The 13,325-nt window shown below is 39.9% G+C and overlaps 1 protein-coding gene across 1 annotated transcript in view; it reads right to left on the bottom strand.

The window, feature by feature from the left end:
• LOC126273290 (mutS protein homolog 5-like) overlaps positions 1-13,325 on the bottom strand; it is a 260,615-nt gene that overhangs the window by 228,034 nt on the left and 19,256 nt on the right. The window contains exons 5-7 of the mRNA XM_049976835.1: positions 572-803; positions 318-488; positions 3-141 (exon numbers count right to left, since the gene is read on the bottom strand). Of these exons, the coding sequence (XP_049832792.1) occupies positions 3-141; positions 318-488; positions 572-803 (542 nt within the window). The remainder of the gene's footprint in view (positions 1-2; positions 142-317; positions 489-571; positions 804-13,325) is intronic.

Raw genomic sequence — 13,325 nt, 5'->3', positions numbered from 1 at the left:
ACCGATACATTTGATATGTACTTTAAACAATCTTGAGCTGTTGAAACAAAATCACAATTTCTTGGGTTTGCGCAAAACTCTACTGCATTCAGTCGATTATTTAGAACTTCAATTTTCTGTGTTGGATGGAGAAACATTGTTCTGAAATGAAGTTCACACAAGAAACTAGAAAAAGAGAAATAATGCAGCTTATCATTCAGCCACATAAACTGCCAAAAAATGATACGGATTACGACATGAAATTTGTTGAAAATATATCTGTCACATAACATACAGCAATTTTCTGCAGAACTTTGCTATACAACAATCGCCAGTACCTCATTAAATGACTTCCCATTGTTGTCTTGCATCTATTGAATATTCCAAAAATGCTTAGACCTTCCTTACTGCTTCCAGGTGTGCCAGCTTTGAAATTTGATGGATGAGAAAGCTGATTAAATACTTGTAACGCTTCATAGGAGTCTGCATCAATCATTACTATATCTTGCCTGAAAATGTACAAAACTGCTGATAAGTGTTTGTTATTTTCAGTTGTTAATTACTGATTGAGATGTGATTTACAGAAACTTACAAAGATATTGTACTTATAGCAAGCACTGGAGCTGTTTTTTGTCTAACATCTAAGTTTAAGTGCAAATATGATTTATCTAAACATTGAAGAAGACATCCAAGAGAGAAAATCATGGATTCAGCAGTCATTTCAAGCAGGGAATTAATATATCGTACATGTTCATCTTCACCAAATTCCTCTGGAGCATTAGGGAATTTTATATTCAAAACTCTTCTTCTACAGCTTTCATAATCTGTGGAAAAGAAATATTTACACTTTGCTTACCAAGATGAAACTGAGTAACACATAACAACACAACTGAAAACAAATTTGTTTTGTTTACTGTGTGTCAAGTTACATTTTTTACAAGTGTATAAAACATCACTATGATTTGTGTCTTCTGCACACTGTGAATACACGAGTGTGAATTAATTTGGTCGCACGTAATATATATGATGGGACTTGAGATTCAATATCCATTAACACTTGGAACAATATTGCAATACGTAATACATTAACTAATCAGCACAGAGAATTGCATAAAAATAATCTTCCGACACTGTGTTTTGTTTTTATTTTGTACGAGGCTATGAGAAAGAAATCCAATAGTGTAGATGAAGAAAGAAGGCAGCTAAATCTAATAGGCACTAAGTGAACAATGAGTCGTATGAATAAAACAGGGAATATACTTTATACTCAGAAGTTTGGAGAAAGTTCTATGGTTGGCATGAATAAAGTGAGTCTGAGAATATATTTCACTCAAATATGTTCTCAGTGTGGGTTGAAGGGTGGGGGAAATTTCTCAAAGCAAAGAATATTCTCTGATTCCGTATGAATAAAACCAGAGAAGGCTCTCACAAGCGAGGAACATTCTGTTTTTGTGAGTAAGCTTCATTGCATACTTCGAGCTGAGTAAGTTGTGTTGCGGTTGAGCGTTACCGAGTGAGTGTTTTTAGTGAAAATGGCGGAATTTATGTTTCTTGAAAGGCAAAAAAAGATATATGTAGTACGCAGGAACACAGAAGAAAGGAACTGTATAAGTTAATATAGATTTAACAATAAAAACATTATTTGGCTGGCGAATCACTTTCTTCCGGAAAACCATGAAAGAAGAGGAGAAGTCCTTTCCAACGAATGCAAAATGCAAACATTTTTGTGTTATTTCGTGGATACAGGCTTTCAGATTGGTGTAGGAGAAGACTTGAGAATACACTAGACTACAGTGTCACTAACATTTTCATCTGTTCTCCAACAGGTTAAAAGAAAAGCACCGTTGTGGATCCAATTTCCAAGAAACGTTAACGAACTAGAAACAGCTAATGTTAAATGGCAATCGAGATATAAGTTTCCATGTGCAGTAGAGGCCCTAGACTGCACTCACATACCTATAATGAAACCTTCTGCACATGGAGATGAATACGTTAATTGAAAGGGCTATCCATCTATAAATGTGCAGGCAACATGTGATAACAGTGAAATGTTTACGAGTGTTGATGCTTCATGGCCTGGGTCTGTACATGACACAAGGATATGGAGAAACTCAGATGTGTATCGTATATTCCGAGAGAACCAGTGCAATGCCCTAATTTTAGAAGACGAAGGATATGGCACTGTTGGTTAATGCCACTGTTTCAAAATCCTGAAACACCTGATGAGAGGGCGTACAACAGACATCACTCTAAGGAAAGAGTGATAATCGAATGGAGCTTCAGATAGGTAAAAAGGCGTTTCCCAATTCTGCAAAATAAAATAAGGCTTGTCCAAACAAAAATCCCCAGTGTGATAATAGCCTGTTTTGTTTTGCACAATGTAGCAAAACATATAGGGGATGCAGATTTTGAGGCACTTAGTGATGATAACAATCTTCCAGTACTGGGAGAAGAAGAAGCAGCAAACGTACGTGTACGCAGAACAAATAGAAGATGGGAAATTGTTAATGTAATACCTCAACTGTAGTGTATGGGAGTCTGTCAGAACATTGCATAATTAAAACCAATTTGTGGAATTTTTGTAAGTACTATACTTTTCCCTGATGAAAATATAACACAGTGCTTTGATGTTACATAATAAAATGTTGTTTAGTGTTTTTCTTCATTCTCTATTATCGATTTTACTTTCAACAAAAATTGTTAAACATGAAACTATTCAAACTGGAACAGAATTGTCAGATACTACAGTAAATAGCTTTGGACACAACAGGTTAACTTAAATTGCTGGAACCTTAATGTCATTTTAGTTTCAAGGATGTGGTGAAGGTATTTGCCAGGTGCTACAATAAATAAGTGCACAAACTGTCTAACCTGCACAATTTAAAATAGAAACAAGTTACACTTCTTGCTTTACATTACCCAAAGTTGTTTCAAGGATGTGGTGAAGATATTTGCCAGATGCTACAATAAATAAGTGCACAAACTGTCTAACCTGCACAATTTGAAATAGAAACAAGTTACACTTTTTGCTTTATTTTACCAAACATTATTTCAAGGATGTGTTGAAAGTATTTGCCAGGTGCTACAGTAAATAAGTGCACAATTGTCTAACGTGAACCATTTAAAATAGAAACAAGTTACTCTTTTTGCTCTACTTTACCAAAAATTGTTTCAAGGATATGGTGAACCTATTGGCCTGACACACCAATAAATAAGTGCATACACGTTTTAACACTTCAAATTGGCTTATGTTACCCTTATTGTTTCATTGGAAACATTGTAAGAGGATACGGAATTTGGTAAATGAGGAATGTAAATGAAAATTCACATACACACACACACATTATATATATTAAAAACAAAGATTCCAAGACTTACCAAGCGGGAAAGCGCCGGCAGACAGGCACATGAACAAAACACACAAACAGAATTACGAGCTTTCGCAACTGGCAGTTGCTTCGTCAGGAAAGAGGGAAGGAGAGGGAAAAATGAAAGGATGTGTGTGTGTGCGAGTGTACACCTGTCCTTTTTTTCCCCTAAGGGAAGTCTTTCCGCTCCCGGGATAAAAACCCACATCCTTTCATTTTTCCCTCTCCTTCCCTCTTTCCTGACGAAGCAACTGCCAGTTGCGAAAGCTCGTAATTCTGTGTGTGTGTTTGTGTGTTTTGTTCATGTGCCTGTCTGCCGGCGCTTTCCCGCTTGGTAAGTCTTGGAATCTTTGTTTTTAATATATATATATACACACACTCCTGGAAATGGAAAAAAGAACACATTGACACCGGTGTGTCAGACCCACCATACTTGCTCCGGACACTGCGAGAGGGCTGTACAAGCAATGATCACACGCACGGCACAGCGGACACACCAGGAACCGCGGTGTTGGCCGTCGAATGGCGCTAGCTGCGCAGCATTTGTACTCCGCCGCCGTCAGTGTCAGCCAGTTTTCCGTGGCATACGGAGCTCCATCGCAGTCTTTAACACTGGTAGCATGCCGCGACAGCGTGGACGTGAACCGTATGTGCAGCTGACGGACTTTGAGCGAGGGCGTATAGTGGGCATGCGGGAGACCGGGTGGACGTACCGCCGAATTGCTCAACACGTGGGGCGTGAGGTCTCCACAGTACATCGATGTTGTTGCCAGTGGTCGGCGGAAGGTGCACGTGCCCGTCGACCTGGGACCGGACCGCAGCGACGCACGGATGCACGCCAAGACCGTAGGATCCTACGCAGTGTCGTAGGGGACCGCACCGCCATTTCCCAGCAAATTAGGGACACTGTTGCTCCTGGGGTATCGGCGAGGACCATTCGCAACCATCTCCATGAAGCTGGACTACGGTCCCGCACACCGTTAGGCTGTCTTCTGCTCACGCCCCAACATCGTGCAGCCCGCCTCCAGTGGTGTCGCGACAGGCGTGAATGGAGGGACGAATGGAGAAGTGTCGTCTTCAGCGATGAGAGTCGCTTCTGCTTTGGTGCCAATGATGGTAGTATGCGTGTTTGGCGCCGTGCAGGTGAGCGCCACAATCAGGACTGCATACGACCGAGGCACACAGGGCCAACACCCTGCATCATGGTGTGGGGAGCGATCTCCTACACTGGCCGTACACCTCTGGTGATCGTCGAGGGGACACTGAATAGTGCACGGTACATCCAAACCGTCATCGAACCCATCGTTCTACCATTCCTAGACCGGCAAGGGAACTTGCTGTTTCAACAGGACAATGCACGTCCGCATTTATCCCGTGCTACCCAACGTGCTCTAGAAGGTGTAAGTCAACTACCCTGGCCAGCAAGATCTCCAGATCTGTCCCCCACTGAGCATGTTTGGGACTGGATGAAGCGTCGTCTCACGCGGTCTGCACGTCCAGCACGAACGCTGGTCCAACTGAGGGGCCAGGTGGAAATGGCATGGCAAGCCGTTCCACAGGACTACATCCAGCATCTCTATGATCGTCTCCATAGGAGAATAGCAGCCTGCATTGCTGCGAAAGGTGGATATACACTGTACTAGTGCTGACATTGTGCATGCTCTGTTGCCTGTGTCTATGTGCCTGTGGTTCTGTCAGTGTGATCATGTGATGTATCTGACCCCAGGAATGTGTCAATAGTTTCCCCTTCCTGGGACAATGAATTCACGGTGTTCTTATTTCAATTTCCAGGAATATATATATATATATATATATATATATATATAGAGAGAGAGAGAGAGAGAGAGAGAGAGAGAGAGAGAGAAACATTCCACATGGGAAAAATATATTAAAAACAAAGATTCCAAGACTTACCAAGCAGGAAAGCGCCGGTAGATAGGCACAATAAAAAAACACACAAACACACACACAAAATTTCGAGCTTTTGCAGCCGGCTGTTGCTTCATCAGGAAAGAGGGAAGGAGAAGGAAAGATGAAAGGATGTGGGTTTTAAGGGAGAGGGTAAGGAGTCATTCCAATCCCGGGAGCCGAAAGACTTACCTTAGGGGGAAAAAAGGATAGGTATATACTTGCACAACACACACACACACACACACACACACACACACACACACACACACACACATCCATGCAAATATTTTATTATGTTATTCTACAAGCAAAACTAAAGAAAAATGTTCATCTAAACATAGATCTGCAAATCTTTAGTTCTGGAGTTACGGCTAATAAAAGATTTTGCCTAAAATTTAGCAATTTCGCTAACATGGAGCCATCACAAAACTGTATGAGGTTAAAAAGTACAGAATGATTTCCATTTATTTTGTTGTTATTGGTCTGGTGAATTTAATAAAACATGTCCCAGATGTGTATCTGCAGTAGTTTTCCCGAACATCCAGAAGAGCACCGTACGTGCTTGAGCATTGTCCTGCAAAATCATGGTCAGGTCCTGCTGAAAGTGTCATCACTTCTGTCTCTAAGTTGGTCGTAGGTTGTGTTCCAAAAATGGACAGCTGATGATGCATGATGTCAAGCTGAAGAACATCCATTGAACACAAACAAGAGAAAATGCTGCTGCAATTGCTTGTGAAAATTATGAAGTTTTAGTTAGGATACCAACTAAGCAGAGTACCTGTGTGAGTGGGTTATCTCTGCCCTAATTTCTACAGTCTGTCTTTGATTTTAGGATTTCATACTGCTGTCGGTAAAAAAGAACCCTTAGAGGATCACTCTGTTGTCTATCTGTATGTCTGACTGTTAAAAGAGTCTTTTCTCTTAGGGACAGGTAGAAGTATCAAGCTGAAATTTATGTCACATTCTAAAGTCTAAGGTCCCTTGGTGGTGTGAAAAATTTAAGTTTCTACGTCAATGCACTCAAAATACAGCCATTTCTGTCATATATTTCTATACTCAAATCCACTCATCAAAAACTATACAGGACTTACCATTGATCTAGAATCATGAAATTTGACAAGAAGCAAGCTTTCACAGTACAGGGAAAAGAAAGAAAATCTGAAAATTGTTAATCTGTAATTATGTCACATAAATTTTTTTACCATTTGTGCCAGTCTATAAAAACCCAATTTATTTTCAGGAATGGGTAGGGGTAGCAAGTTGAAATTTATGTCAAATACCACAGTTTACAGTCCCTTGACAGAGCATATAATTCAAAAAGTCAAAGCAATCAAAAGATATGGCCATATGTGCCACATATTTCGATACTTGCAAACTCACTCTTCAAAACATATACATGAACTACAACTATGTCTGGCCTGGTGATCTACTGGAAAGTGAGTGTCTGGAAACTGAGGACACAACACTGGATCTTGGTTGTAAATGGACTTTGTTTTAACCTAGCCTTTACCCCTCAACAATGTGAGGAATTGCCAGAAACAACACATGGTTTGGAGTCCACTTTAAATCGTAAGTTCCCTTTCCCCGAAATGATAATTGGGATATGTAAGTTGCTGAAGTGACATCAAATAGAAAAGACTTGCACCAGGCCATTGAGACAAATGAAATTGTTGTTATTATCTATATACATAATAAAGTTTGTACAGAACCCTCAGAGTACAAATTCTATTTGCACTGTCTGATTTTTTAAATCTGTATTATGCTTATTGTTTAAAGATAATGCTAAACACACTTTATGTTTGCACTTCATTATAGCTTTAATAACATCACTAATGCCCTGATACTGTTGAGTAAGTTTTATACGTATTAATTTTTCTTAGAGATACAAGTATTTGCTCTTTTGCAAAAAAAAAAAAAAAAAAAAAAAAAAAAAAAAAAAAAAAAAAAAAAATGTAATCCTGAGAAAACATCCACAACATACCACGTCAGCAAGCAGAAAGTATCACCTCAGGTTGTTTTCAATGTACTATGTGATCAAAAGCATCCAGACACTGGCTGAAAGTGACTTACAAGTTCGTGGTGCTCTCCATCGGTAATGCTGAAATTCAATATGGTGTTGACCCACCCTTAGCCTTGATGACAGCTTCCACTCTCACAGGCACACGTTAAATCACCTGCTTGAAGGTTTCTTGGGGAATGGCAGCCCATTCTTCACGGAGTGCTGCACTGGGAAGAGGTATCGATGTCGGTTGGTGAGGCTGGGCACGAATTCGGCATTCCAAAACATCCTAAAGGTGTTCTATAGGATTCAGGTCAGGACACTGTGCAGGCCAGTCCATTACAGGAATGTTATTATCATGTAACCACTCCACCACAGGCTGTGCATTACAAACAGGTGCTCGATCGTACTGAAAGATGCAATCGTCATCCCTGAATTGCTCTTTAACAGCGGGAAGCAAGATAGTACTTAAAACATCAATGTAGGCTGTGCTGTGATAGTGCCACACAAAACTACAAGGGGTGCAAACCCCTTTCATGAAAAACACGACCACACCATGACACCACCGCCTCTGAGTTTTACTGTTGGCACTACACACGCTGGCAGATGACGTTCACCGGGCATTCGCCATATTCATACCCATCCATCGACTGCCACAATGTGTACTGTGGTTCGTCACTCCCCACATTTTTCCACTGTTCAATTGTCCAATGTTTATGCCAAGTGAGGTGTTGTTTGGCATTTACCTGCGTCATGTGTGGCTTATGAGCAGACAAGTTTTCTCACCTCCACCTCAACTGTTATAGTACTTGAAGTGGATCCTGATGCAGTTTGTAATTCTTGTGTGATGGTCTGGACAGATGTCTGCCTATTACACATTATGACTTTCTTCAACTGTCGGCGGTCTCTGTCAGTGAACAGACAAGATCAGCCTCTACGCTTTTGTCCTCTGCGTGTACCTTCACATTTCCAGTTCACTATCACATCAGAAACAGTGGACGTAGGGATGTTTAGGAGTGTGGAAATCTTGTGTACAGACATATGACACAAGTGACACCCAATCACCTGATCACGTCCGAAATCCATGAGTTACACGGAGTGCTAATTCTGCTCTCTCAAGATGTCTAATGATTTCTGAGGTCGCTGATACTGAGTACCTGGCAGTTGGTGCTAGCTCAACGCACCTAATATGAAAAACCTATGTTTTTTTTTGTTTTTTTTTGGGGGGGGGGGGGGGGATGTCTGAATACTTTTGATCACATAGTGTATCTTGCCAACAGGACGTGTCAAAGTGTACCGCATCTCATCAGTCCAGGCAACTTTCTTCCCCTTTTTGTTGTGCCCAATCGTGATGTACCAGTACCTATGCTAATACTGAATTTGCAACTGAGTTAGCCCCTCTTCCAACGACAATGTATCATAGATCTCTTGAACAAAAAATTTGTGGCCAGTTCTTGGCAAAAGGCACAAGTCACACTCGTCTACAAGAAGGGTAATAGAAGCAATCCACACAACTACCATCCAATACCGTTGACATCAATATGTTGTAGAATCTTAATATTTTGAGCTCAAACATAATGAGGTTCCTCGAACAGAGTGACCTCTTTAATAACAATCAGCATGGATTTTGGAAACATTAATCATGTGAAACCCAACTCGCACTTTCCTCACATGACGTACTGAAAGTTTTGTATCAAGGCACTCACGTAAACATAATATGTCTTGATTTCCGAAAAGCATTTGACCCTGTACTACACCTACACTTACAGTTAAAAGCACGGTCATATGGGGTATGAAGTGAAATTTATGACTGGACTAAGAACTTTTCGGTAGGAAGGACAGAGCACATTATCTTGGATGGAGGGTCATCGTCAAATGTATAAGTAACTTTGTCTGCCACAGGGAAGTGTGTTGGGACCCTCACTGCTCATGTTGTGTATTAGTGACCTTGCAGACAATATCAATAGTAAGATCAGGTTTTTTAAAGACGATGCATTTATCTATAACGAACCCCTATCTGAAAGATGCTGCATAAATATTCAGTTAGATCTTGATAAGATTTCAAAGTGGTGCGGAGAGTGGAAACTTGCTTTAAATGTTCAGAAATGTAAAATTTTGCACTTCATAAAATAAAAAAGCATAGTATACTATGACTATACAATGAGTCACTGATGGAATTGGCCATCTCATACAGATACCAGGGTGCAACATTTTCGGGATATGAAATGAAATTATCACATAGATTCAGTTGTAGGGTTTATTGGTAGAATACTGGGGAAGTGCAATCAGTCTACAAAAGAGACTGCTTACACATCACTCACGCAGCCACATACCAGATAGGACTAACAGGGAATATTAAATGTATACAAAGAATGGCAGCATGAATAGCCACAGGTTTGTTTAATTCAAGGGAGAGTGTCACAGAGATACTGAAGGAACTGAACTGGAAGACTACTCTTGAAGACAGGTGTAAACTAGCCTGAGAAAGTCTAGTAACAAATTTTCAAGAACTGGCTTTAAATGATTACTCTAGGAATATTCAACCCCCTTTGTATGCTCAGATAGGGATCATGTGGATAAGATTAGAATAGTTACTACATGCACGGAGGCATTCAATCTTTCTTCCCACACGCCATACATGAATGGAACAGGAGAATTGGATGTGAAACTTTAGAGATGGAGAACCGTATCCAATACCCACAACATACCCTTGATCAAATACATCGGTATTGCAAGTCTTGCCCATACTGTATTAAGCAGTCTTGGAAAGGGCTAAAGCCTAGTCTGATGATATTCCAGACATCTGACATCCTGAACTGTTCACTTTGTCATTCAGACAGGAGTGTGTTAGGTACTGAGTCTGATAATGACTTAGCAAAAGTTTTTGAAAATGTCATCTGCTTGTGAAACATGGTGAGGCTTGCCTAAATTTCATCATTACTAGTAACCACACAAGCAACAAGGTAAATACAGTCTGCAAATCACTCTATACAATACTGACATTCACTGATGTCAAGTGTGTTTAATCTGTAGGAAAAGTAAAGTGTTTTTGTATTTGACTGTCATTCAAAAACTTTTTTTCCACCTAAAAATGCTGGACTGATTTTCCATTATGAATCAAATAAGTGTTCAAAACACAGGAGAAGGTTCACAAAACACTAAATAAATTTCGTGCGAATAACATACAGGCATTTTTCTATATGTATGCATGTGAAGTTACCAAATACACTGCAAAGGAAAGTAATAATTACAAAACTTGATATGCACAACAAGGAGGAGTGGCTACACTGTTCTAACAAAGCTGTTCTGCAACTTCACATCTACACAGTGTCAACAATCATTTAAGAGCTAAATTGGAGCTATATAGTCTACACTATAAGCAATTGCTAAATACTACCACTAAATGAATTCACAGATTCATAAAGTGTTCTGCTTAACCATACAAATGAGCCAAAACATTATGACAACTTGATTCATAGCATGTTCATCCACCTTTGCAACACAATACAGTAGCGATTCTGCATGCCATGGATTCAACAGACCCTAGTAGGTTTCTGCAGGTATGTGGCACAAGATGTATATGCACAGGTTGTGCAATTCCCTGACATTATAGGCCGGAGGTTCATGGGTGCTTGCTGCTCCCTATAGTGACCCAGATGTGTTCCATCAGGTTCCAATCAGGCAAATTTGATGGCTAATACATCAAAGTGAGTCCACTACCATGATATTCAAACCACTGTGGCGTGATTCTGGTTTTACGACACAGACAGCTATCCTGGAAGATGCCATTGCTATCAGGAAAGACATCAAGCATGAAGAGATGTTGGTGATCTGCAATTAATATACACATAGTCCACAGCTGTCATGGTGCCTTTGACTACTGCCACATATGGAAAGCCAGGTAAAAATCTCCCGCAGCAAAATACAGCCTACATGAGCCTATGTCTATGGTGTAGTGCATGTTTTGAGCTTCTGTTTGCCTGGACGACCGTGTATCCAGATACGACCATTGACTTGGCGTAACAAGAAATGTGAATCATCTGTCAAGACAACATATTTCCACTGAATAGTCCAATCTTCATGATCCCCAGCTCATTGCGATCTTAACATACAATGATGTTGCATCAACAAGGGAACACATACGGGTTATCTGCTGCACAGCTTTACTTTCACCAGTACCTCGTCTCCTACCTTACTCAGCCAGTGGCTAAGCCGTATCTCTGCAATATGATTTCTTCTAGGAGTGCTAGTCCTGAAAGTTTCACATGAGGACTTCTATGAAGTTTGAAAGTTGGTAATCTGTAAATCTTGACAACATGGGATGAAACATTTAACAGCTTAAAGAGAGTGTGATTGAAAGCAGTTCAACAATGTAAGGATAAACTGGAGAATTTAAACAGCAGTAAAACAGATGTAATATTATGATTAATGGGGTTACACACAATGTAGAGAGATCACAGGAAATAAAGTTCCTAATACACCAGACAGAAGAGAGGAAATCTTAATTTTGTAGGAGAAATTAGCAATATATTGCTCCAAGTATTGGATGAGGTGAATTTTGTATATTATAAGATGCAAATATAATTGTTGAAAATATTTATATAAGAAATCATTTGATTAACTTGGACAAGGAAACTGTTGTCATTCCATTTGTGTGAAGATAATTGTAGTGAGTTCACCAGAAACAACTAGATTGCCTAGCTGTGAGTAATAGAGAGACAAGAAAATGGTGATATATTATAGGCATCCTAGAGAATGGATGACAGAGTAATCATAAAAAACAGATAATGTATAAAAGTAACTGTTTTCTTTCAGGATAGTATAAGTGAGTCATGTAAAATTTTTATTGTATTAATGGCACCTTGTGTAGGGCACACAAATGTATTTTTGGGAGAATATGTCTTAACAAAGAAATATTTTAGTTGTACACCATATTATGAGGAAAAAGATTCAGGCAAATGTTCTTGACAGGCATGCCAGCGTCACTGGATGGACGGGCCTGAGTAAACTGCAAGGTATGGAACAGCGGGCAGGATATTTGGAAAAGATATCGCATTTGGATCCAGCTGTTCATCGGGTTATCACCTGAAGGACAGGCAGGACACCAGCATATGGCTACTACTTGTCAGCGAGCTATGAAGATGAAGGTTTGAGGCTGCACTCATGAAAAAAAAAAATACACCTAAGTGCCATGTATCATCATTGTCATCTTTATTTCCCCTTTACAGCATCAGGGCGCATTGCGACATTATTGGTACTTCTCCACTTTTCCTCTGTCTGTCTGCCATTATTCTTCTATAATTGTTCTTTTCCTGTCCAGATTCCTTCGTCTTAAACTGGTCTTTATTGATTCAATCAATCTTGATCTAGGTCTCCCTCTTGCCCTCAAACTTGGCCTTCACTCATTTTGGTATTCTTCCACCTTTCATTTCTACTCTTCCCTGTCTCCTTTGGTTACCACCATAGTCTTGCTTTTCTCCACGCTGCAATTATTCAGTATCTCTTGATTTTTCAATTAACATGTCTATTTGTCCGTGTACCTCCTTTCTGTTGGTTCCCCACACCACAATATCATCAGAACATAGCAATAACTTTATCTCTCTTCCTCTATGAGCTTCTTTTGTCTCTTCACAATTTCAGGTATCAGCATCCTTGCCTGAACCCCGTAAAAGTCCTAAACTAATCAGTTTTTTCCAACTTGAGTCTGGAAACACCTGAAGCTTTTGTCACATATTGCTTAAAAGATATCAATTGGCTGTTTTCCAGCTCCCTTCCTCTTCTAGGTTTCTCTTAGCATTTCTTGGGGACACTATCGTCAGCCTCCACTATGTCAAGAAATGTCATCACCAGATCTCTCCCATACTTTTTCCGTCAACTGTCTCATATGAAAGATTGGATCCACTGTTAATCTATCATGTTGAAAACCATACTGCTCCTTTTCTAATTGACATTCTTTCCCTCAATCTTCTTTCCTTTCCACTTGTGATATGAGTGTGGTTCCTCAATAGTTATCACACAGTTTTTTTGATTTCCTTTCTTGAACATTGAAATTACTATCCCTTTTCATC

This window comes from Schistocerca gregaria, chromosome 5 (genome assembly GCF_023897955.1).
Source record: "Schistocerca gregaria isolate iqSchGreg1 chromosome 5, iqSchGreg1.2, whole genome shotgun sequence".
In the NCBI taxonomy this organism is placed as follows: domain Eukaryota; kingdom Metazoa; phylum Arthropoda; class Insecta; order Orthoptera; family Acrididae; genus Schistocerca; species Schistocerca gregaria.
Note: the sequence above shows the minus strand (reverse complement) of the source record. Positions and strands in the feature narration are given on the sequence as shown.